This window comes from Oncorhynchus clarkii, chromosome 10 (genome assembly GCF_045791955.1).
Source record: "Oncorhynchus clarkii lewisi isolate Uvic-CL-2024 chromosome 10, UVic_Ocla_1.0, whole genome shotgun sequence".
In the NCBI taxonomy this organism is placed as follows: Eukaryota; Metazoa; Chordata; class Actinopteri; order Salmoniformes; family Salmonidae; genus Oncorhynchus; species Oncorhynchus clarkii.
In genome coordinates, this window is record NC_092156.1 from 62,074,645 (window position 1) to 62,102,635 (window position 27,991).

The 27,991-nt window shown below is 41.4% G+C and overlaps 2 protein-coding genes across 2 annotated transcripts in view; one reads left to right on the forward strand and one right to left on the reverse strand.

Annotated features, from left to right (window-relative positions):
• The window catches only part of LOC139418947 (uncharacterized), a 349,701-nt gene that overhangs the window by 212,280 nt on the left and 109,430 nt on the right, over nt 1–27,991 (forward strand). The gene's annotated exons all lie outside the window — the stretch shown is intronic.
• On the reverse strand, nt 1,200–27,991 carry LOC139418928 (uncharacterized). The gene is made up of 6 exons (XM_071168716.1): nt 27,539–27,991; nt 23,306–23,436; nt 22,975–23,148; nt 11,958–12,122; nt 11,328–11,439; nt 1,200–3,461 (listed from the first exon to the last, which is right to left on the reverse strand). The coding sequence occupies exons 1-6, from the start codon at nt 27,783–27,785 to the stop codon at nt 2,500–2,502; spliced, it is 1,791 nt and encodes a 596-aa protein (XP_071024817.1). The 5' UTR covers nt 27,786–27,991; the 3' UTR covers nt 1,200–2,499.

Genomic DNA, 27,991 nt, shown 5'->3' on the forward strand with positions numbered 1-27,991 from the left:
TGCCCATGATTTTGGAGTCAGATGTTCGACGAGCAGAGGTGTCCACATACTTTTAGTCATGTAGTGTAGTTACAAGCGAAAATGTGGTTACACCCAACTCGGCCAGCTCACAGAAAAATATCCTGCTACCCTCAACATACCTCTTGCGATATAACAGGACATGCTTTACAGTCTCTAAACTCTCTAATGTTTTAATGTAAACCAGGGCGGGATCAGCCTGCGGCGGCTTCCCGCATGCGCAATTCATTTGGAGTCTGGACGAGGAGGGGTGAACATCTCCTGCTCTGACTGCAGCGTGAGGACTGGGCCGCCAGTGAGTGCTTTGGGACGGGGTGGGGCCCACGGAAGCACCCGCTGCTCGTTGAGAAGTGTAAGAACGATACGTGTTCACGTCATAGTCTCCAAAAGTCTCAAATAACACCAGAAAAAGCCGCTATATTTGTCGCTAGTCGCTCTTTTGAAAATGTGTCGCTAGAGGGGGCTGAATACTCACTAAATATAGCGACGAAGTCGCTAAATTGGCAACACTACATAGTGAAATTCCCGCAAGAGAGTAAGGGCTAATGTGATTTGACATTGTGTTGCTATTTCGCAGAACACGATATGGTTTAATTTTATTTTGGGCAATGAAACGACGCTACTCAGACGAGAAAAAAACATCACCCAAATGTATAGCCCCGTTGCAAAATTTAAATGGGCTGTTTGAAAAAGTGAAACACATTTTTATTTGGCATACCCCCGATGGCATTGCGCTGCCCTGGTAACAATATTTTTTCAATTTCTCCCACAATAACTTTACAAAGCTTCTTTCATTATTATTATTTTTTATGCATGAATATGATGGCTCACTTTGATGGCCATTTCCTGCCTAGGTTTGCCCACTTTGCTAATGAAGTAATCATTCAAATATTTTTGTGATGAATAAACCATCTGATTCTATGTCTTTCTGCCCATAATTTCATTTAATTAAAGTACTCCAGTTTTTATCCATCATTCTTTATATCATTGATCTTGGCTTCAGAATACAGTTTCTTATTTTTGTTGAGTATAAGCTTCTATCCTAAATAATGCTATAGATTCACTTTTTTTTTCATAAAAAAGGACTTCACAGCAAATAAGAAAAGTATGGAACCTTGTAATGGTAATATTGGGCATACTCTACACAACTTCTAAAAAACAAAAATAACCGGGTCAGTCAGCACAGTCAATTTTGTATTTAATTTCAACAAAATGGTAAAGTACTCATAACTTAAGTACAGTACTTTTATTGCACAAAACGATACGTGACATGTATAACAACTTTTCTCACTATGGTAACACTTTACATTTTCTGTAAATCTTGTACCCTTGCTTTGATTAAAATCTATTTAAAAATACTTTGGAAAAGGTTCAACATTACATTACACACATCTTCACCACTTCATGTATGAATTAAGGCACCATCCGTATCTCACTATAAAACACCCGTATCAACCTAAAGGTTGTCACTCTTCATCAGTGAAGCATTTTTACAGACTCCATCACACCAACCATCACCATATCGTGAGGACAGACGCTGGAGATGAGAAGCAAGTACAAGGAGTGAACATTTAATGAAACACGGACAGGAACAGAATACAGACAGCGTCTGGACAGGGGAAAACAAAAATGACAATTATGCTGACACAGGGATCTAACAGAGGAACAGACAGATTTAGGAGGGGCAATCAACAAAGTAATGGAGTCCAGATGAGTCCTGACGGGCCGTCCGAGAAATGGGCGCCGGACGAGCCGGCTGAGGCGAGGGAGCCCGACGAGCCGGCTGAGGCATGAAGGGGGATGTGAGCCTGATGAGCCGACTGAGGCATGAAGGGGGATGTGAGCCTGATGAGTCGACTGAGGCGTGGGAGCCCGACGAGCCGGCTGAGGCATGAAGGGGGATGTGAGCCTGATGAGCCGACTGAGGCGTGGGAGCCCAACGAGCTGACTGAGGCATGATGTGGGATGGGCGCCAGCCGAACCAACCGAGGCAAGGAAACCTCTCGAGCCAGCTAAGGTGTGGAAGCCCAACGAGCCAGCTGAGGCACCCCTGGTTCCTACAGCAGCGTCACCCGGACCCGATGTTATCAGTAAAACAAAAACCTCCCTGATGTTTCAAATATGGGTGTCAGCATTCTGTGAGGACAGGCACTGGAGACGAGAAGCAAGTACAAGGAGTGAACATTTAATGAAACACGGACAGTAATGCTGACATAGGGATCTAACCGAGGAACAGACAGATATAGGAGGGGCAATCAACAAGGTAACAGAGTCCAGGTGAGTCCAGCGAGTGCTGATGTGCGTAATGATGGTGACAAGTGTGCGTAATGATGGGCAGCCTGGTGCCCTCAAACGCCAGAAAGGAGAAGCGGGAGCAGGCGTAACATATCATCTATTTAATCATACTCTTTCCTCAGTTCACCACTATATCCAAAACCAACAGAATTAACTACAAACAAACTAACTACATGTCACAATACTCTATACATGGCCCCTGTGCATTTTCTGCAGGTGTATCCTGAGGTAGCTCTTCTCTGAGAACCTCTTCCCGCAGTGCGTACAGGTGAACGGCCTCTCTCCCGTGTGGACCCTCTGGTGCCTCTTCAGATGACCAGCCTGAGCAAAGCGCGTCTGACACTGGGTACAGCTGAAGGGTTTCACCCCTGTGTGGACCCTCTGGTGCCTCTTCAGGCTGGACGAGTGGGAGAATTTGGCCCGGCACAGGTGGCAGCCAAAAGGTTTTTCCCCGGTGTGCATCCTCTGGTGGATCTCCACCTGTTTAGGCAAACGGAAGACTTTCCCACAGAATGAACAAGGGAAGCGCTTCTCTTTGCCACCAGATATGCTGATAGCGTCACTACTACTGTCATTTGTCAATGGGCTTGTGTTGCCATTTAGGGTTGATGCACTGGCATTGTCTGATGTCTGGTTTAACATTAGGAGAGTGTGAGGAGGATGAAGGCCAGGTAGTGTCTGTGTTATCACAGGATCCATGTTCCAGTTGATAGATCCTATAGAAGGCAGGCTAAAGGCAGAATCTGTTAGGGAGTCAACCTGAGGCGCCACCTGTCTCTCTGAATCACAACTATAGGAGCAGGAGGGAGCATTGCTAGCCGAGTATGTGTCTGTTCTCTCCAGCTGCATATGGACACCGCCCTGTCCCTGCAGACCAAATCTACGTCTCGCCCTGGTCTCAGCCAGTCTTTTATGGAGACTAAGTTCGGATGTTATTTTGTGTTCCACTATCTGTTTCTGGCTGTGGTTAACAGTGTTGTTCCCCAGCCCATAGTTGAGGACGCTGTCCCATCCATTGACCTTCACTATGTCGCCTCTGGTTCTGGCCTGCTCGGTGATGTCGTACCCTGGGCCCTTGGCTGCACTCATCTGGGTCTGGGCATCCAAGATGTTCGCCCAGTCTCCTCTGTTAGCCTCCAGCCAACCACCTGCAGGAAGAGGTTACAACATAGATTTTACAAACATGGCAGAGAGAACTTATTACTTATAATTTTTTTGTCAATTACCTGGTCAAGGTCATACATTATAATGTGTGTTTATTAGGTACACCCCCCCACGAAAATGGTTTGCTCCTACAGAGAGTGATTTACATGGATGTGGCTTGCTATATAAAGTAGGCAAACAGGCATAGATGCATTCAGTTACTGTTTGATTGAACGTTAGAATGGGCAAAACGGGGGCCTCCCTAGTGGGGCAGCGGTGTAAGACATTGCATCGTAGTGCTTGAGGCATCACTACAGACCCGGGTTCAATCCCGGGTCAGTAGGTGGCGCACAAGGCAGCGCACAATTGGCTCAGCGTTGTCCGGGTTAGGGGAGGGTTTGGCCACCCTTGTCCCATCGCGCTCTAGCGACTTTTTAAGGGGTGGATCAGCTTAATATTGCGGAAAGATTGCTGCTTCCATCAATGTAATTGTCTGCATCATTTCCATTCCCCCATATTTTTGGGGTAAATATATATCCATATACATACACGTATGCATACATATACACATAAATACATACGCACACATACCTATATAGAAATACATACTTTTTGAAAGAAAATACCTTTATTATTCCCTGCAAACCCTACCACCCTTCCCCCAATTGGAGTAAACTAAGAAACACTTGCGCTTCTACCTTCAGTTTCTACAACTTATACACATTTTACAGACACAATCTATTTTACAATAGTTATATTTTGTTTGTTTTTAATCCTTCCTCTATTTCAGATGTCCACCCAGTTTGATTTTTATTTGTAACTGTGCTATTTCACAACATTTCTGAGCCTATATACATTTTACAGACCCCTATTGGTTATCTTGTTATTAGTCCCACCCTTCAGCTTCATTCAACCCCTCCCATCGAGCTCTCAATATCATCCATTTTGGATTTCTATTTGCCATATATTTTTCAACTGTGCTGTGATGCTTCACAAAAGTATTAAACCTTTATATTCTCATAGCTTCTACAGATTGTAAATTAAAAATATATATTTTTGCTAAAATAATTATATTATTGATTGATTGACTATGGCTTTTCAAATCACCCAGTATTGCTATCTGCAGCGTTAGTTCTAGGCAAATGTTGTAATTCTTCAGCCATTCCTGGACCTGTGACCAAAAATGAGCTACATATGGACAATACCAAAATAAATGATCTAATGACTCTGCCTCCTCACAGTAAAATCTGCAGAGCTGGGAAGATTGTATCCCCCCATATACAGTGCCTTGCGAAAGTATTCGGCCCCCTTGAACTTTGCGACCTTTTGCCACATTTCAGGCTTCAAACATAAAGATATAAAACTGTATTTTTTTGTGAAGAATCAACAACAAGTGGGACACAATCATGAAGTGGAACGACATTTATTGGATATTTCAAACTTTTTTAACAAATCAAAAACTGAAAAATTGGGCGTGCAAAATTATTCAGCCCCCTTAAGTTAATACTTTGTAGCGCCAACTTTTGCTGCGATTACAGCTGTAAGTCGCTTGGGTATGTCTCTATCAGTTTTGCACATCAAGAGACTGAATTTTTTCCCCATTCCTCCTTGCAAAACAGCTCGAGCTCAGTGAGGTTGGACGGAGAGCATTTGTGAACAGCAGTTTTCAGTTCTTTCCACAGATTCTCGATTGGATTCAGGTCTGGACTTTGACTTGGCCATTCTAACACCTGGATATGTTTATTTTTGAACCATTCCATTGTAGATTTTGCTTTATGTTTTGGATCATTGTCTTGTTGGAAGACAAATCTCCGTACCAGTCTCAGGTCTTTTGCAGACTCCATCAGGTTTTCTTCCAGAATGGTCCTGTATTTGGCTCCATCCATCTTCCCATCAATTTTAACCATCTTCCCTGTCCCTGCTGAAGAAAAGCAGGCCCAAACCATGATGCTGCCACCACCATGTTTGACAGTGTGGATGGTGTGTTCAGGGTGTTGCTTTTACGCCAAACATAACGTTTTGCATTGTTGCCAAAAGGTTCAATTTTGGTTTCATCTGACCAGAGCACCTTCTTCCACATGTTTGGTGTGTCTCCCAGGTGGCTTGTGGCAAACTTTAACCGACACTTTTTATGGATATCTTTAAGAAATGGCTTTCTTGCCACTCTTCCATAAAGGCCAGATTTGTGCAATATACGACTGATTGTTGTCCTATGGACAGAGTCTCCCACCTCAGCTGTAGATCTCTGCAGTTCATCCAGAGTGATCATGGGCCTCTTGGCTGCATCTCTGATCAGTCTTCTCCTTGTATGAGCTGAAAGTTTAGAGGGACGGCCAGGTCTTGGTAGATTTGCAGTGGTCTGATACTCCTTCCATTTCAATATTATCGCTTGTGTTCCTTGTTCTTCATGATGCTCTCTGCGCTTTTAACGGACCTCTGAGACTATCACAGTGCAGGTGCATTTATACGGAGACTTGATTACACACAGGTGGATTGTATTTATCATCATTAGTCATTTAGGTCAACATTGGATCATTCAGAGATCCTCACTGAACTTCTGGAGAGAGTTTGCTGCACTGAAAGTAAAGGGGCTGAATAATTTTGCACGCCCAATTTTTCAGTTTTTGATTTGTTAAAAAAGTTTGAAATATCCAATAAATGTCGTTCCACTTCATGATTGTGTCCCACTTGTTGTTGATTCTTCACAAAAAAATACAGTTTGATATCTTTATGTTTGAAGCTTGAAATGTGGCAAAAGGTCGCAAAGTTCAAGGGGGTCGAATACTTTCGCAAGGCACTGTATATAACATTCTATTGGTTGCAAGAATTTTGTATTGTAATTTAAATTGAAAAATTCGAAGTTTTGAATCCGGCGTTGTTTTGCGTATGAATTCATAAACCATGTGCCATGGAATGGGTACATCGAAAATCTCTTCCCTACTATTTTGCAATTTATATGGCACAGCTGTCAATGTTTGTTTTTTTAAACATTGGTATATGTTTTTATTTATCACACTTTTCTTTAACCATGTATGTTCTTTAATACAGGGCCCACATACATCCTTTCCGGTCCATAGAGAAATAAGACCGTATTAAAATCTCCCACCATAATAATAGAGTCTAGTGCTGCTCGTAGAGTTGATAAATTCTTATATATATTTTCAAAGACGCTTGGATCATCATTACTTGGACCGTATAGGTTAATAAGCCATTTCTGTTTATTGTCCAATAACATATTTAAAATAATCCATCTACCTTGATGATCTGTTTGGACAATTTGCACATTTATATCAAAATTACTGTTAATTAAAACCATCGGCCCTTTTGAATTTCTTTGCCCATGGGAGAAATATATCTCACCCCTCCAGTCCTTTTTCCACAAAACGTAATCTAAAATTGTCGAATGAGTTTCCTGTAAACAATAGATATTATATTCCTTCTCTTTTAGACAGGTAAATACTGATCGTCTTTTCTTATTATCTGCTAGGCCATTACAACTGTAACTGGCTATACTTATTTCACCACTTACTATAATGAGACAACTTTCAATTCTATTTATCAAAATATATGTTTGTAAACGTACCATTAAAAAGTAACATGATGATTGAGTGTCTATATAGCTGTACCATGATATTTGCATTGCTATTAAGTAAACCTCCAATTGGTCCCCACTATTCCACCCGCTATTGCCCTCCTCATCCCGAGTTGGGTTGTCATCCCAATGCCTGTCATCCGAATGCAAAGAATTTTACCTCTCACCAGTCTCGCCATTACCAAAATTACATTATTACAAGAAATTATTATATTAGCAAACAATTATTGTGAATCATCCTATATTGTCCCTAACATATTTTTCTCATTCGCAACAGTTGAGGGATATGCACATACACTCACACACTCATACACACTCAAACTCCCCCCCCCCACACAACCATAGGCTCACATTCTCAACAGTTGCACCATCCCAGAGCCAACTCAAGAAAGGTCTTGTTTTACGAATGCATATACAGTTGCAGCTGTATGAGAAGGCCTGCAAGATTGTGCAAAAAAATGGGCAGAAATTGAGATAGTTTATTAACTATTGTCCCGTCCTAGATGATTGAGGTCAAATGTACACCTTTTCCCTGAAACACCCACAACACGGTCCCCCGTATTGACGATATTCCCAAACATCTCCATGTAGTCAGACTTTTGATTTTGTGCCACCGGGGCCACAATAATATACTCTGAATGTCCGAGTATGACCCCCTCCCCATGGGTGTTGCCATTACTGCAGCTAGTGTTGCCAGCACTGCCACTGCCTGGGTGGGGGCACCCCACCGGAATCCCCACCGGCTAGGTACAAGGTCGTTAGGTTCTCATTAGCAGCTTTGAGAATTTCCTTGTATAGTATGCTCTCCCTTTAGGGGGCTTTGGCTTTGCAGGACCAACCCTGCCAAGCAGGCTCAGAATCTTGAGGGGGCAGTGCTGCTCTAGGTCTCAGACCACATTTTGGCTGCATACAGACCGCTTACAGCAGGCCCATAAAACAATTAGGGACTTCTCCTTAGTATCTGGGTCATTCAGGTGGGTGTCCAGGGTATAGGGTTGTGGACCATTCCATCAATATAAGATCATAAATAAATACATTTGATATATAATTTATTTTTAAAATGTAGTTCCCCATGATAGGACAATAAATTAAATGTATTATTTATTAATTATTTATTTTAAAACCGTTCCACCATGATAGGACAATAAATAAATAAGACATGTAATTCAAGTAAGGCTTCTCTCAGAACGGTGTTCTCCTTTTTAAGTTAATTCACTTCGGTTTCAATCTTATTGACTGTCACTTTTAGCTTGTTTGTTTCCTTCTCCAATGTCACAGCTTTTTCATCACTCATCTCGAGGCTTGCCTTCAACTCTTTAATATCCTTACTGACTAATTCAAGTATACCCAGTTTGTCATTTGTTGATCTTAACAGATCGGTTTCGACCATTACCATTCCCGGTGGTGAAAATATTAAATCGTCTGTCTGTAGAAGAGTCACGTTTTCGTTTTGAAATCGGTTCCCTTCTTACTCTCCGTCATGTTTGGGTATAGCTTGTTTTTGTAATATGTCGATAAATGTCTCTAGTCTTAAGATTTGTTTTGTGTTATTATCCTGTTTGAAGGTTATCACCCACCAGATTGTGTAGTGCTAATATTTAGTCTAACTTGCCAATATTGAATATTACGTTTTTATCTTGAGGTGCTCTACATAACTACGTTCAGTCCTGCCATTACCTGTCTCAGTCCCGCCCGCTCTAGCGACTCCTTGTGGCGGGCTGGGCACATGCACGCTGACTTCGGTCGCCAGTTGTACGGTGTTTCCTCCGACGTATTGGTTTGGCTGGCTTCCGGGTTAATCGGTCGTGTTTCGGAGGATGCATGGCTCTCAACCTTTGCCTCTCCCGAGTCCGTAGGGGAGATGGGACAAGACTGTAACTACCAATTGGACATCACGAAAAGGGTGAGAAAAAAAATGGGCAAAACGAGTGACCTAAGCAACTTTGAGCGTGGTAAGAGTGTCAGGTGCACCCGTTCCAGTATCGCAGAAATAGCCAGCCTCTTGGGCTTTTCACGCAAGGTTTCCCAAGAATGGTCCAACAAACAAAAAACATCCAGTCAGTGGAAGTCCTGTGGCCGAAAACAGCACGTTGATAAGAGCGGTCGAAGGAGAATGGCAAGAAACGTGCAACTCACAACTCGTCAGTCCTTGTCACGGATGGGCTATTGCAGCAGCCGACCCCACTTGGTTTCACTCATATCAGCTAAAAACAAGAAGAAGTGGCTCCAGTGGGGCATGCGATTACCAACACTGGACAATTGAGGAGTGGATAAACATTGCCTGGTCCGACAAATCCCGGGTCCTGTTGCGTCATGCTGACGGCAGAGTCAGGATTTGGTGTAAGCAGCATGAGTCCATGTCCCCATCCTGCCTGAATCAACAGTACAGGCTGGTGGCGGTGGTGTAATGGTGTGGGGAATGTTTTCTTGGCACACGTTAGGTCCCTTGATACCAATTGAGCAACGTTTGAATACCACATCTTGTAGAATCCACTCCTCAAAGAATTTTGGCTGTTCTGGAGGCAAAGGGCGACCCAGTACTAGATAAACTTGTCACTGAGTGTAAGTTGTATTGATTTCATTTTATGAATTAAGAGAAAATAATAGCCAGGTGCATCACTATTCCCATTGAAGTATATATATCAAATAAAATAAAATGTATTGGTCACATACACATGGTTAGCAGATGTTAATACGAGTGTAGTGAAATGCTTATGCTTCTAGTTCCGACAGTGCAGTAATATCTAACAAGTAATCTAACAATTTCACAACAACTACCTTATACACACAAGTGTAAAGGGATGAATAAGAATATGTACATATAAATATATGGATGAGTGATGGCCGTGTGGCATAGGCAAGATGCAGTAGAGTACAGTATATACATACAGTGGGGAGAACAAGTATTTGATACACTGCTGATTTTGCAGGTTTTCCTACTTACAAAGCATGTAGAGGTCTGTAATGTTTATCATAGGTACACTTCAACTGTGAGAGACGGAATCTAAAACAAAAATCCAGAAAATCACATTGTATGATTTTTAAGTAATTAATTTGCATTTTATGCACTTGCTAATAAACTCGCTAACCGAGTCAGCGTATACATCAATGTTGTTGTCTGTCCGGTTATCCGTAAAATATCCCCGTCCACGTGATCGAAGCAATCTTGAAGCGTGGAATCAGATTGGTCAGACCAGCGTTGAACAGATCTGAGCACGGGTGTTTCCTGTTTTAGTTTCTGTCTATAGGCAGGGAGCATCAAAATGGAGTTGTGGTCAGATTTGCCGAAAGGAGGGCAGGGGAGGGCTTTGTATGCGTCGCGGAAGTTGGAGTAGCAATGATCCAGTATGTTGCCAGCTCGAGTCGCGCAATCGATATGCTGATAAAATTTTAGGGAGCCTTGTTTTCAGATTAGCTTTGTTAAAATCCCCAGCTACAATAAATGCAGCCTCAGGATATATGTTTTCCAGTTTACATAGAGTCCAATGAAGTTCTTTCAGGGCCGTCGAGGTGTCTGCTTTGGGGGGATATACACGGCTGTGATTATAATCGAAGAGAATTCTCTTGGTAGATAATGCGGTCGGCATTGATTGTAAGGAATTCTAGGTCAGGTGAACAAAAGGACTTGAGTTCCTGTATGTTGTTATGATTACACCACAAATCGTTAATCATAAGGCATATACCCAAACCATTCTTCTTACCAGAGAGATGTTTGTTTCTGTCGGTGCGATGCGTGAAGAAACCGGATGGCTGTACCGACTCTGATAACATATCCTGAGTGAGCCAGGTTTCCGTGAAACAGAGAATGTTACAATCTCTAATGTCTCTCTGGAAGGCAACCCTTGCTCGAATTTCGTATACCTTGTTGTCAAGAGACTGGACATTGGCGAGTAGTATACTCGCGAGCGGTGAGCGATATACACATCTACGGAGCCTGATTAGGAGCCCGCTCCATCTGCGGAGCCATTGTTTTGGTTCAGCTACTGGGATTAAATCCATTGTCCTGGGTGGTGATCCAAACAGAGGATCCGGTTCGGGAAAGTCGTATTCCTGGTCGAAATGTTGGTAAGTTGATGTTGCTCTTATATCCAATAGTTCTTCCCGGCTGTTCGTAATAAGACTTAAGATTTCCTAGGGTAACAATGTAAGAAATAATACATAAAAAAACGAAATACTGCATAGTTTCCTAAGAACATGAAGCGAGGCGACCATCTCTGTCGGCGCCATCTCTCTAGAATATCTCTTTATATTATGTTCTGTATATGTATGTCTCCCTTACCTTGCTCTTCCATCTGTAGTCCACTCAGCAGATCAATGCTCTCTGGTCTGTCTTCTATTGTCTCTTGTTTGACCAGCAGCAGATCAGGCTTCCCATCCTCCATGTCTACTGACTGTGAGAGATGCAGAGTGAGATCAAGAAATCTGATATCAGCACCCCGCTATGGAGCATCTTCTAATTGGGCAATGAGGCATTGCTATGAGTACAATGCAAACATGTTGATTTCATACTACGCAAAAGTGTTAGTTGATTTGATTACTTGACACTCTTTAAAGGGATAGTTCAGGATTTTGGCAATGCCTTTTATCTACATTTACATTTTAGTCATCTAGCAGACACTCTTATACTTCCCCAGAGTCCGATGAACTCGTGGATACCATTATTATGTATCTGCATCCAGTAATGCTAACTAGCTTACCGCAAAGAATGGAAGTGTTCCAGTCTTCATTGCCAAAATCCCCAACTACCCATTTAACGGTTTGATAATTCAAAGGCATGGTCCCACACTTAAGACAAAATTAATCAAGACCTGGGCCCGTATCCACAAAGAGTCTCAGAGAAGGAGAGTTGATCAGTACTCCTACTCTAAGACACTTTGTGGATACAGACAGTAGTTTACAGTGGGCTCACCTCAGTGAGATTGTGTGTGGTCCTGTCCTGCTCAGCTGAATCCTCTGTCGGTCCAGGAGTAGGAGTAGTCTGGTTGTCCTCCATGACCATGGTCCCCTCAGGGTTCCCCAGACCCTCCTCACACCCCTCCTCCTTCACCAGCAGCACCTCTGGACCCTCCTCCTCCTGGAAGAAACAGGTGATACAGATTACACAGACATACACTCCCTCAGGTATGTACACACAGATAATAAACACACTTTCAACATGGAGTGTTTACCCATCCCCACTATGTTTGAGTCCTATACTGTAGTTACAGAATGACTTCATTGTTGTTAAACACATCATGGTGGACATAAATATGTTGTTGTGGGTACAAATAAGTCAGCTATGATAAGTCAAAAGTCATCATCAGACAAACCTGACTAAACTATTTTGACATGTACAGTAGATGTTTATTAGTGTGTAGGTATATTTTTTAAGAAAGTGTATATTGGTTATAAAGCACTGTCGGGTGTATGCTTATTCTGTTCCTCAAAAAATGTTGTCATTTTCCATTTTTCGGTATTGTTCCCTGAACCAGTTCAAACCCCAAACGTGTACAGATTTTGGGCGGAGTAAATCCTCTCATGTCACCTCTTCCTCTCTGACTCAGACAACTACCGTGATGTAATCTCGTCCCCAGACACTTCCTCTTATGTGCTGTGAGCAATAGCCTGGGGAAGAGGTTACGGTGAATGTGACTGTACATCAAAGGACCCCCCCCGCCCCCCCCCACCAGAGGAAGTTGCCGCCACTATTTCAACATGATTTCCTGTCCTAGAGAGGAAATTAAGGTTTAGGTTCCACCTCCAAAGAATAATAAAGGCTACTTATACATATTCACGAATTGGGTGTGGGGATTTCCACGTGGTTGATAATCGAGCTGCTGTGTCAGATTTCAAAAAGGCTTTACAGCGAAAACATACCATGCGATTATCTGAGAACAGCGCCCCGCTTACAAAAGCATACAAACATTTGTATAGCGATTAAATGAATCACTTACCTTTGATGACCATCATATGTTTGCAGTCACAAGAGTCCACGTTACACAATAAATGTTCATTATGTCTCAAAATCTCTGTTTTGTTGGCACGTTTTGTTCAGCAATCCACTGGCTCAAAGGCGGTTACGACGTGCAGACGAATACATCCAAATAGTACCGGTAAAGTTTGTTGAAACATGTCAAACAATGTTTATAATTAATCCTCAGGTTGTCTATTGTCTAAATAATCGATAATATTTCAACCGGATAATAGCGTCTTCAATAGAAAGGAAAAACAACGAACGGCGAGCAATCGGTCACGCGTGCAAAACAGCTCTGGTTCATTCTGCATAGAAAATGGTCTCATTCTTCCTCGTTTTTCAGAATACGAGCCTGAAACAATGTCTAAAGACTGTTGACATCTAGTGGAATCCATAGGAACTGCAACATGGGTCCTAACCCAACAGATACTGTATCGGCATTCAATAGAAAAGTACCCACATCAAAAATATCCCACTTCCTGGATGGATCTTCCTCAGGTTTTCGTCTGCCATATCAGTTCTGTTATACTCACAGACATTATTTTAACAGTTTGAAACTGAGTGTTTTCTATCCAATACTACCATACATATCCTAGCTTCTGGGCCTGAGTAACAGGCAGTTTACATTGGGCACCTCATTCATCCAAAAATCCGAAAATACTGCCTCCTACCCAAGAGAGGTTAAATAAAACCTAGCCCTGAAATTAAACGTAGGTTGAAAATAATTTGTATGTCATATCATAGGAAAATGCACCACATTCACACGGATTTGCACAACATGGGCAGTTCGGATTTGTCACTTCAAGCCCAAAAATATCATACTTTGAATAAAACAATGACTTATTGACTTAAATCGTTGTGCAACATCAAGGGTAAGCTCTGGTCGTCGTTTTTCACCTCTAAAAAGTGGATTTCTACTGCTGTGGGCCTTCAAATGTTGCAATGGTAAAATGTTTGAACATTTTCGCTTAACACGATAACTTTTCTTATTTGTAATGCTTGCCTAATATGTTAGCATGCATAATATTTTTAATAAATTCTGCTGGTTGTTAAAAGCACAGTTTTGGGTAATATAACCATTATATCAACATCCTCGCCACTCCCGTTTCACAACTCTAAATCGCTTTGGCACAGTAGTCATCAAGGCACTTGCCGATAATGTTGCATACAACTTTTAGAAGGTCTATCATTTTTATTGAACACAATCAAAGTTAACATAAGCCCGAGATGCCTTCAATTGCCCATATAGACATGTCCAATTTAGGCATCATTTTTAAGAACGTGATATTGCGCGCCAAAGATATATCATGACTGTACTGTAGGTAATTAAATAATTGAAAGAAAAACAAGTTTATTTATTAGCCTAGCGGTTATAAGAATGTATATATTGTGAAAAAAGGCCCCATGTGAAATCATTGTCAAAAGCGTAAGAGATACTGTTGCATGTACAGTACCAGTCAAAAGTTTGGACACACCTACTCAGTGAACGATTTTTCTTTATTTGTACTATTTTCTACATTGTAGAATAATAGTGAAGACATCAAAACTATGAAATAACACATATGGACTCATGTAGTAACCAAAAAAGTGTTTAACAAATCAAAATAGATTTTATAATTGAGATTCTTCAAAGTAGCCACCCTTTGCCTTGATGGCAGCTTTGCACACTCTTGGCATTCTCTCAACCAGCTTCATGAGGTAGTCACCTGAAATGCATTTAAATTAACAGGTGTGCCTTGTTTAATGTTAATATGTGGAATGTATTTCCTTCTTAATGCATTTGAGCCAATCAGATGTGTTTTGGTAAGGTAGGGGTGGTATACAGAAGATAGCCCTATTTGGTAAAAGACCAAGTCCATATTATGGCAAGAACAGCTCAAATAAGCAAAGAGAAACAACAGTCCATCATTACTTTAAGACATGAAGGTCAGTCAATATGGATCATTTCAGGAACTTTTAAAGTTTCTTCAAGTGCAGTCTCAAAAACCATCAAGTGCTATGATGAAACTGGCTCTCATGAGGACCGCCACAGGAAAGGAAGACCCAGAGTTACCTCTGCTGCAGAGGATAAGTTCATTAGAGTCAGAAATCAGTAATTATCTGCACCTCAGATTGCAGCCCAAATAAATTATTCACAGAGTTCAAGTAACAGACACATCTCAACATCAACTGTTCAGAGAAGACTGCGTGAATCAGGCCTTCATGGTCTAACTGCTGCAAAGAAACCACAACTAAAGGACACCGATAAGAAGAAGAGACTTGCTTGGGCCAAGAAACACGAGCAATGGACATTAGACCGGTGGAAATCTGTCCTTTGGTCTGATGTCCAAATTTGAGATTTTTGGTTCCAACCGCTGTGTCATTGTGAGATGCAGAGTAGGTGAACGGATGATCTGCACATGTGTGGTTCCCACCATGAAGCATGGAGGAGGTGGTGTGATGGTGACTTATTTAGACTTCAAGGCACACTGAACCAGCATGGCTACCAAAACATTCTGCAGTGATACTCTATCCCATCTGGTTTGCGCTTGTGGGACTATCATTTGTTTTTCAACAGGACAATGACCCAAAACACACCTCTAAGCTGTGTGACCAAGAAGGAGAGTGATGAAGTGCTGCATCAGATGACCTGACCTCCACAATCACCAGACCTCAACCCAATTGAGATGGTTTGGGATGAATTGGACCGCAGAGTGAAGGAAAAGCAGCCAACAAGTGCTCAGCATATGTGGGAACTCCTTCAAGCATTCCAGGTGAATACCTCATGAAGCTGGTTGAGAGAATGCCAAGAGTGTGCAAAGCTGTCAAGGCAAAGGGTGGCTACTTACTTTATATTTTGATTTGTTTAACACTTTTTTGGTTACTACATACAGTGCCTTGCGAAAGTATTCGGCCCCCTTGAACTTTGCGACCTTTTGCCACATTTCAGGCTTCAAACATAAAGATATAAAACTTCATTTTTTTGTGAAGAATCAACAACAAGTGGGACACAATCATGAAGTGGAACGACATTTATTGGATATTTCAAACTTTTTTAACAAATCAAAAACTGAAAAATTGGCCGTGCAAAATTATTCAGCCCCTTTACTTTCAGTGCAGCAAACTCTCTCCAGAAGTTCAGTGAGGATCTCTGAATGATCCAATGTTGACCTAAATGACTAATGATGATAAATACAATCCACCTGTGTGTAATCAAGTCTCCGTATAAATGCACCTGCACTGTGATAGTCTCAGAGGTCCGTTAAAAGCGCAGAGAGCATCATGAAGAACAAGGAACACACCAGGCAGGTCCGAGATACTGTTGTGAAGAAGTTTAAAGCCGGATTTGGATACAAAAAGATTTCCCAAGCTTTAAACATCCCAAGGAGCACTGTGCAAGCGATACTATTGAAATGGAAGGAGTATCAGACCACTGCAAATCTACCAAGACCTGGCCGTCCCTCTAAACTTTCAGCTCATACAAGGAGAAGACTGATCAGAGATGCAGCCAAGAGGCCCATGATCACTCTGGATGAACTGCAGAGATCTACAGCTGAGGTGGGAGACTCTGTCCATAGGACAACAATCAGTCATATATTGCACAAATCTGGCCTTTATGGAAGAGTGGCAAGAAGAAAGTCATTTCTTAAAGATATCCATAAAAAGTGTCGGTTAAAGTTTGCCACAAGCCACCTGGGAGACACACCAAACATGTGGAAGAAGGTGCTCTGGTCAGATGAAACCAAAATTGAACTTTTTGGCAACAATGCAAAACGTTATGTTTGGCGTAAAAGCAACACAGCTCATCACCCTGAACACACCATCCCCACTGTCAAACATGGTGGTGGCAGCATCATGGTTTGGGCCTGCTTTTCTTCAGCAAGGACAGGGAAGACGCTTAAAATTGATGGGAAGATGGATGGAGCCAAATACAGGACCATTCTGGAAGAAAACCTGACGCAGTCTGCAAAAGACCTGAGACTGGGACGGAGATTTGTCTTCCAACAAGACAATGATCCAAAACATAAAGCAAAATCTACAATGGAATGATTCAAAAATAAACATATCCAGGTGTTAGAATGGCCAAGTCAAAGTCCAGACCTGAATCCAATCGAGAATCTGTGGAAAGAACTGAAAACTGCTGTTCACAAATGCTCTCCATCCAACCTCACTGAGCTCGAGCTGTTTTGCAAGGAGGAATGGGAAAAAATGTCAGTCTCTCGATGTGCAAAACTGATAGAGACATACCCCAAGCGACTTACAGCTGTAATCGCAGCAAAAGGTGGCGCTACAAAGTATTAACTTAAGGGGGCTGAATAATTTTGCACGCTCAATTTTTCAGTTTTTGATTTGTTAAAAAAGTTTGAAATATCCAATAAATGTCGTTCCACTTCATGATTGTGTCCCACTTGTTGTTGATTCTTCACAAAAAAATACAGTTTTATATCTTTATGTTTGAAGCCTGAAATGTGGCAAAAGGTCGCAAAGTTCAAGGGGGCCGAATACTTTCGCAAGGCACTGTATGTGTATTTCATAGTTTAAGTCTTCACTATTATTCTACAATGTAGAAAATAGTACAAATAAAGAAAAACCCTTGAATGGGTAGGTGTGTCGAAACTTTTGAATGGTACTGTAGATCTAGATTATTTATGAATTGATCATATAGAAATATAAAAACATTATTTTACCCACGCCAAAGAATCTAGAAGAAAAAGAAACGCACACCTATTTAGGCGAGGTGCTGGCTAGCGGAGTAGAAAACTTGAAAATAAAAGTGAGCCACACACTCTAGGAGCTCAGATGCAAAAATGTAATTACCAACGTTTCGACAGCCAAGCTGTCTTCATCTGGGTATAATCACAAACACTGCGAGATGACTCATTTATGTAGTGTCAAAAGACACAGGTGTCTGTAATCATGGCCAAGAGTGGCCTAATATCATTGGTTAATTATCAAATATTAAAATGGCATACAAAAGAACAGCATACAAACAACAAATGGATAGCATACGATCATAAATTCCTTTTAGACTACACAAGCTTACAAACAATTACAATGGCAAAGTCACAATAATCACAAGAATGGCTTCAGATCAAAGTCTACGTTGAGACCGAAGGGAACAAGGGTCTTTAAGTTAAAGATCCAGGCAGCCTCTCATATTAACAATAAATTATCAAGGTCACCCCCTCTCCTAGGGAGGGTGACATGTTCGATTCCAATATAACGCAGAAACGAAATCGAGTGGCCTGCCTCCAAGAAGTGGGCCGCAACTGGGCAAGTAAAGTTTTTATACCTAATGGTGCTACGATGCTCTGAGATACGTACTTTTAATTCGTGCTTTGTTTTACCCACATATTGTTTACCACAAGAACAAGTTATAAGATAAATAACTGCCTTTAGTGGAGCACGTAATAACACCTTTGATTGGGATCGATTTCCCTGTTTGTGGGTGTTTGAAGGATCTACATTTATAAGTGCCATTGCTTTGAGCACAGCCATTACATGCCAAAGAAACCACGCCAAAGAACCACGTCAAAGAAACCACAGATTCTTTACCTTTTTCTATTATCAAGACACCTGCTGTTAACTGATTAGGACAATTACGTTTTCTAAATATCGGTCGACTAGGTGGGACTCTAATAACTTAAAGTGCTTCATGCATAGCTTTTATTTTTACCCATTTGAGTAGGAGTAAAATGTCTCCTCAGCATTTATGACCAATTTTCTACTCTGAGATGCTTTGTGGATAGGGGTCCAGATGTGATGTACAGTGCCTTGCGAAAGTATTCGGCCCCCTTGAACTTTGCGACCTTTTGCCACATTTCAGGCTTCAAACATAAAGATATAAAACTGTATTTTTTTGTGAAGAATCAACAACAAGTGGGACACAATCATGAAGTGGAACGACATTTATTGGATATTTCAAACTTTTTTAACAAATCAAAAACTGAAAAATTGGCCGTGCAAAATTATTCAGCCCCTTTACTTTATGTGCAGCAAACTCTCTCCAGAAGTTCAGTGAGGATCTCTGAATGATCCAATGTTGACCTAAATGACTAATGATGATAAATACAATCCACCTGTGTGTAATCAAGTCTCCGTATAAATGCACCTGCACTGTGATAGTCTCAGAGGTCCGTTAAAAGCGCAGAGAGCATCATGAAGAACAAGGAACACACCAGGCAGGTCCGAGATACAGTTGTGAAGAAGTTTAAAGCCGGATTTGGATACAAAAAGATTTCCCAAGCTTTAAACATCCCAAGGAGCACTGTGCAAGCGATAATATTGAAATGGAAGGAGTATCAGACCACTGCAAATCTACCAAGACCTGGCCGTCCCTCTAAATTTTCAGCTCATACAAGGAGAAGACTGATCAGAGATGCAGCCAAGAGGCCCATGATCACTCTGGATGAACTGCAGAGATCTACAGCTGAGGTGGGAGACTCTGTCCATAGGACAACAATCAGGCGTATATTGCACAAATCTGGCCTTTATGAAAGAGTGGCAAGAAGAAAGCCATTTCTTAAAGATATCCATAAAAAGTGTTGTTTAAAGTTTGCCACAAGCCACCTGGGAGACACACCAAACATGTGGAAGAAGGTGCTCTGGTCAGATAACCAAAATTGAACTCTTTGGCAACAATGCAAAACGTTATGTTTGGCGTAAAAGCAACACAGCTGAACACACCATCCCCACTGTCAAACATGGTGGTGGCAGCATCATGGTTTGGGCCTGCTTTTCTTCAGCAGGGACAGGGAAGATGGTTAAAATTGATGGGAAGATGGATGGAGCCAAATACAGGACCATTCTGGAAGAAAACCTGATGGAGTCTGCAAAAGACCTGAGACTGGGACGGAGATTTGTCTTCCAACAAGACAATGATCCAAAACATAAAGCAAAATCTACAATGGAATGGTTCAAAAATAAACATATCCAGGTGTTAGAATGGCCAAGTCAAAGTCCAGACCTGAATCCAATCGAGAATCTGTGGAAAGAACTGAAAACTGCTCTTCACAAATGCTCTCCATCCAACCTCACTGAGCTCGAGCTGTTTTGCAAGGAGGAATGGGAAAAAATGTCAGTCTCTCAATGTGCAAAACTGATAGAGACATACCCCAAGCGACTTACAGCTGTAATCGCAGCAAAAGGTGGCGCTACAAAGTATTAACTTAAGGGGGCTGAATAATTTTGCACGCCCAATTTTTCAGTTTTTGATTTGTTGAAAAAGTTTGAAATATCCAATAAATGTCGTTCCACTTCATGATTGTGTCCCACTTGTTGTTGATTCTTCGCAAAAAAATACAGTTTTATATCTTTATGTTTGAAGCCTGAAATGTGGCAAAAGGTCGCAAAGTTCAAGGGGGCCGAATACTTTCGCAAGGCACTGTATATTAAAGAGTCTCAATTAAAATCTTTGAATGAAAAATCCCATTTTGTGTTTATTAAACATGTTTTTAAATCTCAACACACCATATGAAAACCACACATACACGTCTCAACTAAAAATCTGCATGAACTTGATAAACTGCATTCATTTTCCCATTAAAAGTGTCTTGGGGAAAATATTTTGTTTGTGCCCAATAGAAATAAATGGTAAATAATGTATTGTGTCATTTTGGATTCACTTATATTGTAAATAACAATAGAATATGTTTTTAAACACTTCAACATTAATGTGGATGCTACCACGATTACGGATAATCCTAAATGAATCGTGAATGATGATGAGTGAGAAAGATATAGAGGGTCAAAGATCATACCCCCATTCATGCTAACCTCTTACCATTACCAAGAGGTGAGCATATCTTGGGGGTCTTTGACCCTCTGTATCTTTCTCACTCATCATCATTCACGATTAATTTTGGATTATCCGTAATCGTGGTAGCATCCACATTAATGTTGAAGTGTTTAGAAACATATTCTATTGTGATTTACAATAAAAGTGACTCCAAAATGACACAATACATTATTTACTATTCATTTATCGTCAGCACAAAATCTGAAACACAACCAAAACAAACAGCGAATGCATCCAACAAATTTGTAGTCACAAGCTTGATGTAGTCATGGCATGCTATGATTATGGGACAAACTGCTTCATTTCTGAAGTCAACTGACGAAATCGCCCTCTAGTGACCTCATGGGTGGAATATTATTAATAGACATTCTTTAAAAAAAAAAAAAAAAGTCAAATCCGATGTTTCTATTTCAAACGGTTTTGTTATATTTCAGTCTTTGATGTATATAAAGTATAATATTGTTATGCAAAGCCAAACATTTATACATTTCAACTCTATATCAGACATGGTACAAGTGTCTTCTTTTTTTAAAGCCCATAACCATGTGAGTGAGGAGAATACTTTTGTTTCAAAGTAGATTTGTTTAAGAATACCTACAAACACTGTGTGACCCTGATTTAGCCCACTGCAGTAAAAGGTTATTTACCTTTCATTTCTAGTGGGCACAAAATAATCTGAAACACAACCAAAACTGCAAATGCATCCAACAAGTTTCATTTAGACATTGAGTGCTAGGAATATGGGACCAAATATCAAACTTTTGACTACTTTATCTATAAGAATCTTTAGCTGTGATAATCATTTTGAACCCTACCTTTTGGGGGAAAAAGTATTACTTGTTCAACAAAATTATTTTTCTCTGAGCAATTTTATTAGTATAAAATAATATATAAATTATATTTAGATTTTTTAAAATTGCATACAATATAGCTCAGTATGAATTTTTTATTTTACAAAGTCACTATCGCTCATCTTTATCAAGTGTGTTAATCATTTCTGACCCCACTGTATATCACACAATATTCTACCCAGGAATATCCAACACTGAAATCTGTTACTCTTGTTATTCCAAATACATCTGTGGATTTTTTTCTACTGAAAATTCATATTTGTTGTCTAAAGGTCAGAAGCTATTGAGTGGAATGGTTACTTTCTATGTTCTAGAGTGGATTGTTTTTTCTGCTGGTGTATCCTGAGGTAGAGCCTCTCTGAGAACCTCTTCCCGCAATGCGTTTGTATGCAAACAGCCTTTCTCCTGTGTGGACATTCAGGTGGCTCTTCAGCTGGTCCTGCCGGGAGAACCTCTTCTCACACTGGGGACAGCTGTAGGGTTTTTCCCCTGTGTGGACCATTTGGTGCCTCTTCAGGTGGCCAGCCTGGGCAAAGCGCATATGACACTGGGTACAGCTGAAGGGTTTCTCCCCTGTGTGGACCCTCTGGTGTATCTCCACATTCTGGGAGCAGCTGAAGCTTTTGTTACAGAACATGCAGAGGAACCGCTTCTCTTTACTATTGCCTGATGTGGCTCCTCCTCCCCGAGCCTGGGCTCTAGCCCTATTGTTTGAGTTCAATACCTGATCGAAAAGGATGCGGCCGTGTGAATTAGTGTCAACATCGGTGGGGCCTTCTAAGTCGCTTTCCCTAAACGCGTGTAAAGGGGACTGGGTTGTGACATTTAGATTTGTCTCTAAGCTTTCCCTGTTATCTAAGAAATCTCTGTCCTGTGAGTGTCCGTCTCCTAGGTGGCTATCTGCATTCCATGTGGGAGAAGCGTTGCCCTCCACTTTCACAGTCACCTCATCTACGATTATAACCTCCCCTTTCTTATCTAGGCACCCTTCAGGTACCCTACTACTGTACCGGTTCCAGTCCCCTGTAGACAGATCAGTCTGTGTCTCTAAACCCAAGGATATGTTGCCAGGGTCCATCTCTGTAGCGTAAGAACAAGACGGATCCTCACCGCCAGTGTTTAACGCGTCACCATCACTTTCTCCATGGGAATGAACCATCCTCTGGCTCTGGTGAAATACTGCTAAATACTCTGAGCCAGGAGCAGGAAGACGGCTAAGTCTCCCCAGCCCCAGTCTCTCTGGATCTGATCTGTGGTCAGATCCTGTGTGTAAGAGCCTGTGTGTTACAGTTAACGTCTCGGTGTCTGTCTCTGGCTTGAGGATGGCGTTCAGCGTTCCACTGACCTCCGTGATGTTACCTCGGGTCCTGGGCGGCACTTGGACTGAGGTGGGGACCTCCGTGGCTACAGGGGGCACTCCAGCCACTTCAGTCTGGATGTTTCTGCTGTGCCGCTGGTCCTCCTCTCCTTCAGACTTCTCCTGCTTGACACCAGGACCTGCAGCCTCTGTATCTGCAGACTGACACAAGAAGGGAAGAGGTTGTTACTGGTCATGCGTTGAATTGGATAACAATGTCATAGGGAAGTCTTGCAAGCTCCCCAATGGCAGAGCCTTTCTGAAATAAACTGGCCACATTTGATGTACTGTACATTTGATGTAATACTATTACACTAACCTCTATCACGATAATGTGCTGGGTTGAGGTTCCACTCCCCTCATCAAAACTGATTGTTTGGTCATCTCTCCATGTATTGTGTCCCGCTGGCTTCACAAAGCTCCTGTGGCCTCCAGTGAGATGTCCTTCACCTGAGAGAGTGATTGGGGGAAAAGAGGTGGTTAGTTTAGCTACGGTCAATGCTCAACGCTACACCCTGTTGACAGTTTTAGAATTCTAGATAAGGTAACACTTCGCATAACTGCTTGATATACTATTCATAGATTGATTATGTTCCATGCATCTTATTGTTTTCAATGATTAAATACTAGGAAATGCAGTAAATCAAGAATCTGGTTAGAATATGATATTGTGTCTTTGTGCAAGATAGCTAAGGAATTATTGCATACAATCCAAAAACTGACCAAGACCCAATTCGGGTTAAACAAAGATTGTCCATTGACAAAATATTAGAGTGACAGCTTTGATAATATAAATACATGTCCTCGAAGACGGAAGGTATGCGGGAGGAGGCAAGATCAGGTGGGACCATTCTAGTCAATAGAGATATACAGTGGGGAGAACAAGTATTTGATACACTGCCGATTTTGCAGGCTCCCTTCAAAGATTTTCTATTGGGTTCAGGTCTGGAGACTGGCTAGGCCACTCCAGGACCTTGAGATGCTTCTTACGGAGCAACTCCTTAGTTGCCCTGGCTGTGTGTTTCAGGTTGTTGTCATGCTGGAAGACCCAGCCACGACCCATCTTCAATGCTCTTACTGAGGGAAGGAGGCTATTGGCCAAGATCTCGAGATACCTGGCCCCATCCATCCTCCCCTCAATACGGTGCAGTCGTCCTGTCCCCTTTGCAGAAAAGCATCCCCAAAGAATGATGTTTCCACCTCCATGCTTCACGGTTGGGATGGTGTTCTTGGGGTTGTACTCATCCTTCTTCTTCCTCCAAACACGGCGAGTGGAGTTTAGAAAAAGCTCTATTTTAGTCTCATCGGACCACATGACCTTCTCCCATTCCTCCTCTGGATCATCCAGATGGTCATTGGCAAACTTCAGACGGGCCTGGACATGCGCTGGCTTGAGCAGGGGGACCTTGCATGCGCTGCAGGATTTTAATCCATGACGGCGTAGTGTGTTACTAATGGTTTTCTTTGAGACTGTGGTCCAAGCTCTCTTCAGGTCATTGACCAGGTCCTGCCATGTAGTTCTGGTCTGATCCCTCATGATCATTGATGCCCCTCGATGCGAGATCATGCATGGAGCCCCAGACAGAGGGTGATTGAGCGTCATCTTGAACTTCTTCCATTTTCTAATAATTGCGCCAACAGTTGTTGCCTTCTCACCAAGTTGCTTGCCTATTGTCCTGTAGCCCATCCCAGCCTTGTGCAGTTCTACAATTGAACCCTGATGTCCTTACACAACTCTCTGGTCTTGGCCATTGTGGAAGGTTGGAGTCTGTTTGATTGAGTGTGTGGACAGGTGTCTTTTATACAGGTAACGAGTTCAAACAGGTATAGTGGAGTACAGGAGGGCTTCTTAAAGAAAAACTAACAGGTCTGTGAGAGCCGGAATTCTTACTGGTTGGTAGGTGATCAAATACTTATGTCATGCAATAAAATGCAAATGAATTACTTAAAAATCATACAATGTGATTTACTGGATTTTTGTTTTAGATTCTGTCTCTCACAGTTGAAGTGTTCCTATGATAAAAATTACAGACCTCTACATGCTTTGTAAGTAAGAAAACCTGCAAAATCGGCAGTGTATCAAATACTTGTTCTCCCCATTGTATAGACGACTCATCTTTGTATCTGTGCCATTATAGAGTCTGTGACAGCATGGGCAGGGCCATTGAGGCTATCTCTGATTCAGAGGGGTTGGGTTATATGCAGAGACACATTTCAGTTGAAGGCATTCAGTTGTACTACTGACTAGGTATTAGAGGTCGACCAATTAATCGGAATGGCAGATTTCAAGTTTTCATAACAATCGGAAATCTGTATTTTTGGGCGGCAATTTTGCAGATAAAAAAAAAACAAATAAAATATGCCTTTATTTAACTAGGCAAGTCAGTTAATTAAGAACACATTCTTATTTTCAATGACGGCCTAGGAACGGTGGGTTAACTGCCTTGTTCAGGGGCAGAACGACAGATTTTCACCTTGTCAGCTCGGGGGACCCAATCTTGCAACCTTACAGTTAACGAGTCCAACGCTCTAACCACCTGCCTCTCATTGCACTCCACGAGGAGCCTGCCTGTTACGCGAATTTAGTAGAATCCAAGGTAAGTTGCTAGCTAGCATTAAACTTATCTTATAAAAAACAATCAATCAATCATAATCACTAGTTACAACTACACATGGTTGATGATATTACTAATTTATCTAGCGTGTCCTGCGTTGCATATAATCGATGCAACACTGGGGTATGATTTAACAAAAGCGCATTTGCGAAAAAAGCACAATCGTTGGACGACTGTACCTAACCATAAACACCAATGCCTTTCTTAAAATCAATACACAGAAGTATATATTTTTAAAACTGCATATTTAGCTAAAAGAAATACAGGTTAGAAGGCAATATTAACCAGGTGAAATTGTGTAATTTCTCTTGCGTTCATTGCACGCAGAGTCAGGGTATATGCAACAGTTTGGGCAGCCTGGCTCATTACGAACTAATTTGCCAGAATTTTAAATAATTATGACATAACATTGAAGGTTGTGCAATGTAACAATAATATTTAGACTTAGGGATGCCACCCGTTAGATAAAATACCGAACGGTTCCGTATTTCACTGAAATAATAAACATTTTGTTTTCGAAATGATAGTTTCCGGATTCGACCATATTAAATACCAAAGGCTCGTATTTCTGTGTGTTATTATGTAATAATTAAGTCTATGATTTGATAGAGCAGTCTGACTGAGCGATGGTAGGCAGCAGCATGCTCGTAAGCATTCATTCAAACAGCATTTTCGTGCGTTTTGCCAGCTGCTCTTCGCAAGCACAGCACTGTTTATGACTTCAAGCCTATCAGCCTAATGGCTGGTGTAACCGATGTGAAATGGCTAGCTAGTTAGCTGGGTGTGTGCTAATAGCGTTTGAAACGTCACTCGCTCTGAGACTTGGAGTAGTTATTCCCCTTGCTCTGCAAGGGCCGCGGCTTTTGTGGAGCGATGGGTAATGCTGCTTCGAGTGTGGCTGTTGTCAATGTGTTCCTGGTTCGAGCCCAGGTAGGGGCGAGGAGAGAGACGGAAGCTATACTGTTACACTGGCAATACTATAGTGCCTATAAGAACATCCAATAGTCAAAGGTATATGAAATACAAATGGTATAGAGAGAAATAGTCCTATAAATACTATATTAACTACAACCTAAAACCTCTTAACTTGGAATATTGAAGTCTCATGTTAAAAGGAACCACCAACTTTCATATGTTCTCATGTTCTGAGCAAGGAACTCAAACGTTAACTTTTTTACATGGCACATATTGTACTTTTACTTCTCCAACACTTTGTTTTTGCATTATTTAAACCAAATGTAACATGTTTCATTATTTATTTGAGGCTAAATTGATTTTTATTGATGTATTATATTAAGTTAAAATAAGTGTTCATTCAGTATCGTTGTAATTGTCATTATTACAAATAAATACACATTTTTTAAAAATTGTCAGATTAATCGGTATCGGCTTTTTTGGTCCTCCAATAATCGGGAATTGGTATCGGCGTTGAAATTTCCTTTCATTTGAAAGTAATCCATTTTTTTCTTCCTCTTTGGCTGATTGCTCCCAACTCATAGGAATCGCCACCCCGTTGACTACTTTAAAATGGTGGAAATCCTCATGGCAATGTCCATGATAAAAACAGGTTATATCCATGAGGAGTCCTCTATCTCAATGACACCAGGCAAAACTCTGATATAAAGGCGTTTTTTTCCAAATTTGCAGAAATGCCACTATCAGTGCTTTGGTAACAACCTAACCATTATGAAACTTATATTGATCAAATATGCCTCAAGTAGCAAATTAGCCATAAAAAATGTTGTTGACCAAATTCGACACTCATTTAACTCCATACAAAAATAAGCTTTCCTGGGCTTATTTTCGTGGACAGATTTGGGGTTGAGAAAAATTCTCGTTTCGCCTCTTCCTCTCTCGGTTAATGCAACTAAAGTCACACATGCGCAGAGGGGAATGGGGCGACAGGCCCCGCAGCCTCGACCTTCTACAAAATGTACCTCTTGCCATTCCTCTGTATCGGTCGAGTATCTTGACACTACTGGGACGGCTGACGAGTACGCGCTCCCGTACCATCTTCAGTTCCAGTAGCTGTAGTTTCCTCCGCAATGCCCTGTTTTCTTTCTGGCTTTTAGTTATTTCCAAACGAAACACTGCATAGTCGTCGTCGACGAGTTTACAGACCTCTGCCACGGCTGCATTCGCTAGCACCTCCATGATGGAGGCTATTTGAGTGTGAAAAACCATAGCAGCTAGCCCTACCTAGATAACATCTAGCAACTAAGTCCAGTCTCCAGCGCGAATTAAACACTACTTGGGGTAAATATGCAATGCTGTGCAGTTAAATGAGTCATATTTTGACTTCCATTGTGTTCATAAACGTCTAAAGAAAACCGCTAACGTGGAAATAGTTTTTGGTCATTGTTTACACGGAATATAAGTTGTTATTGGTT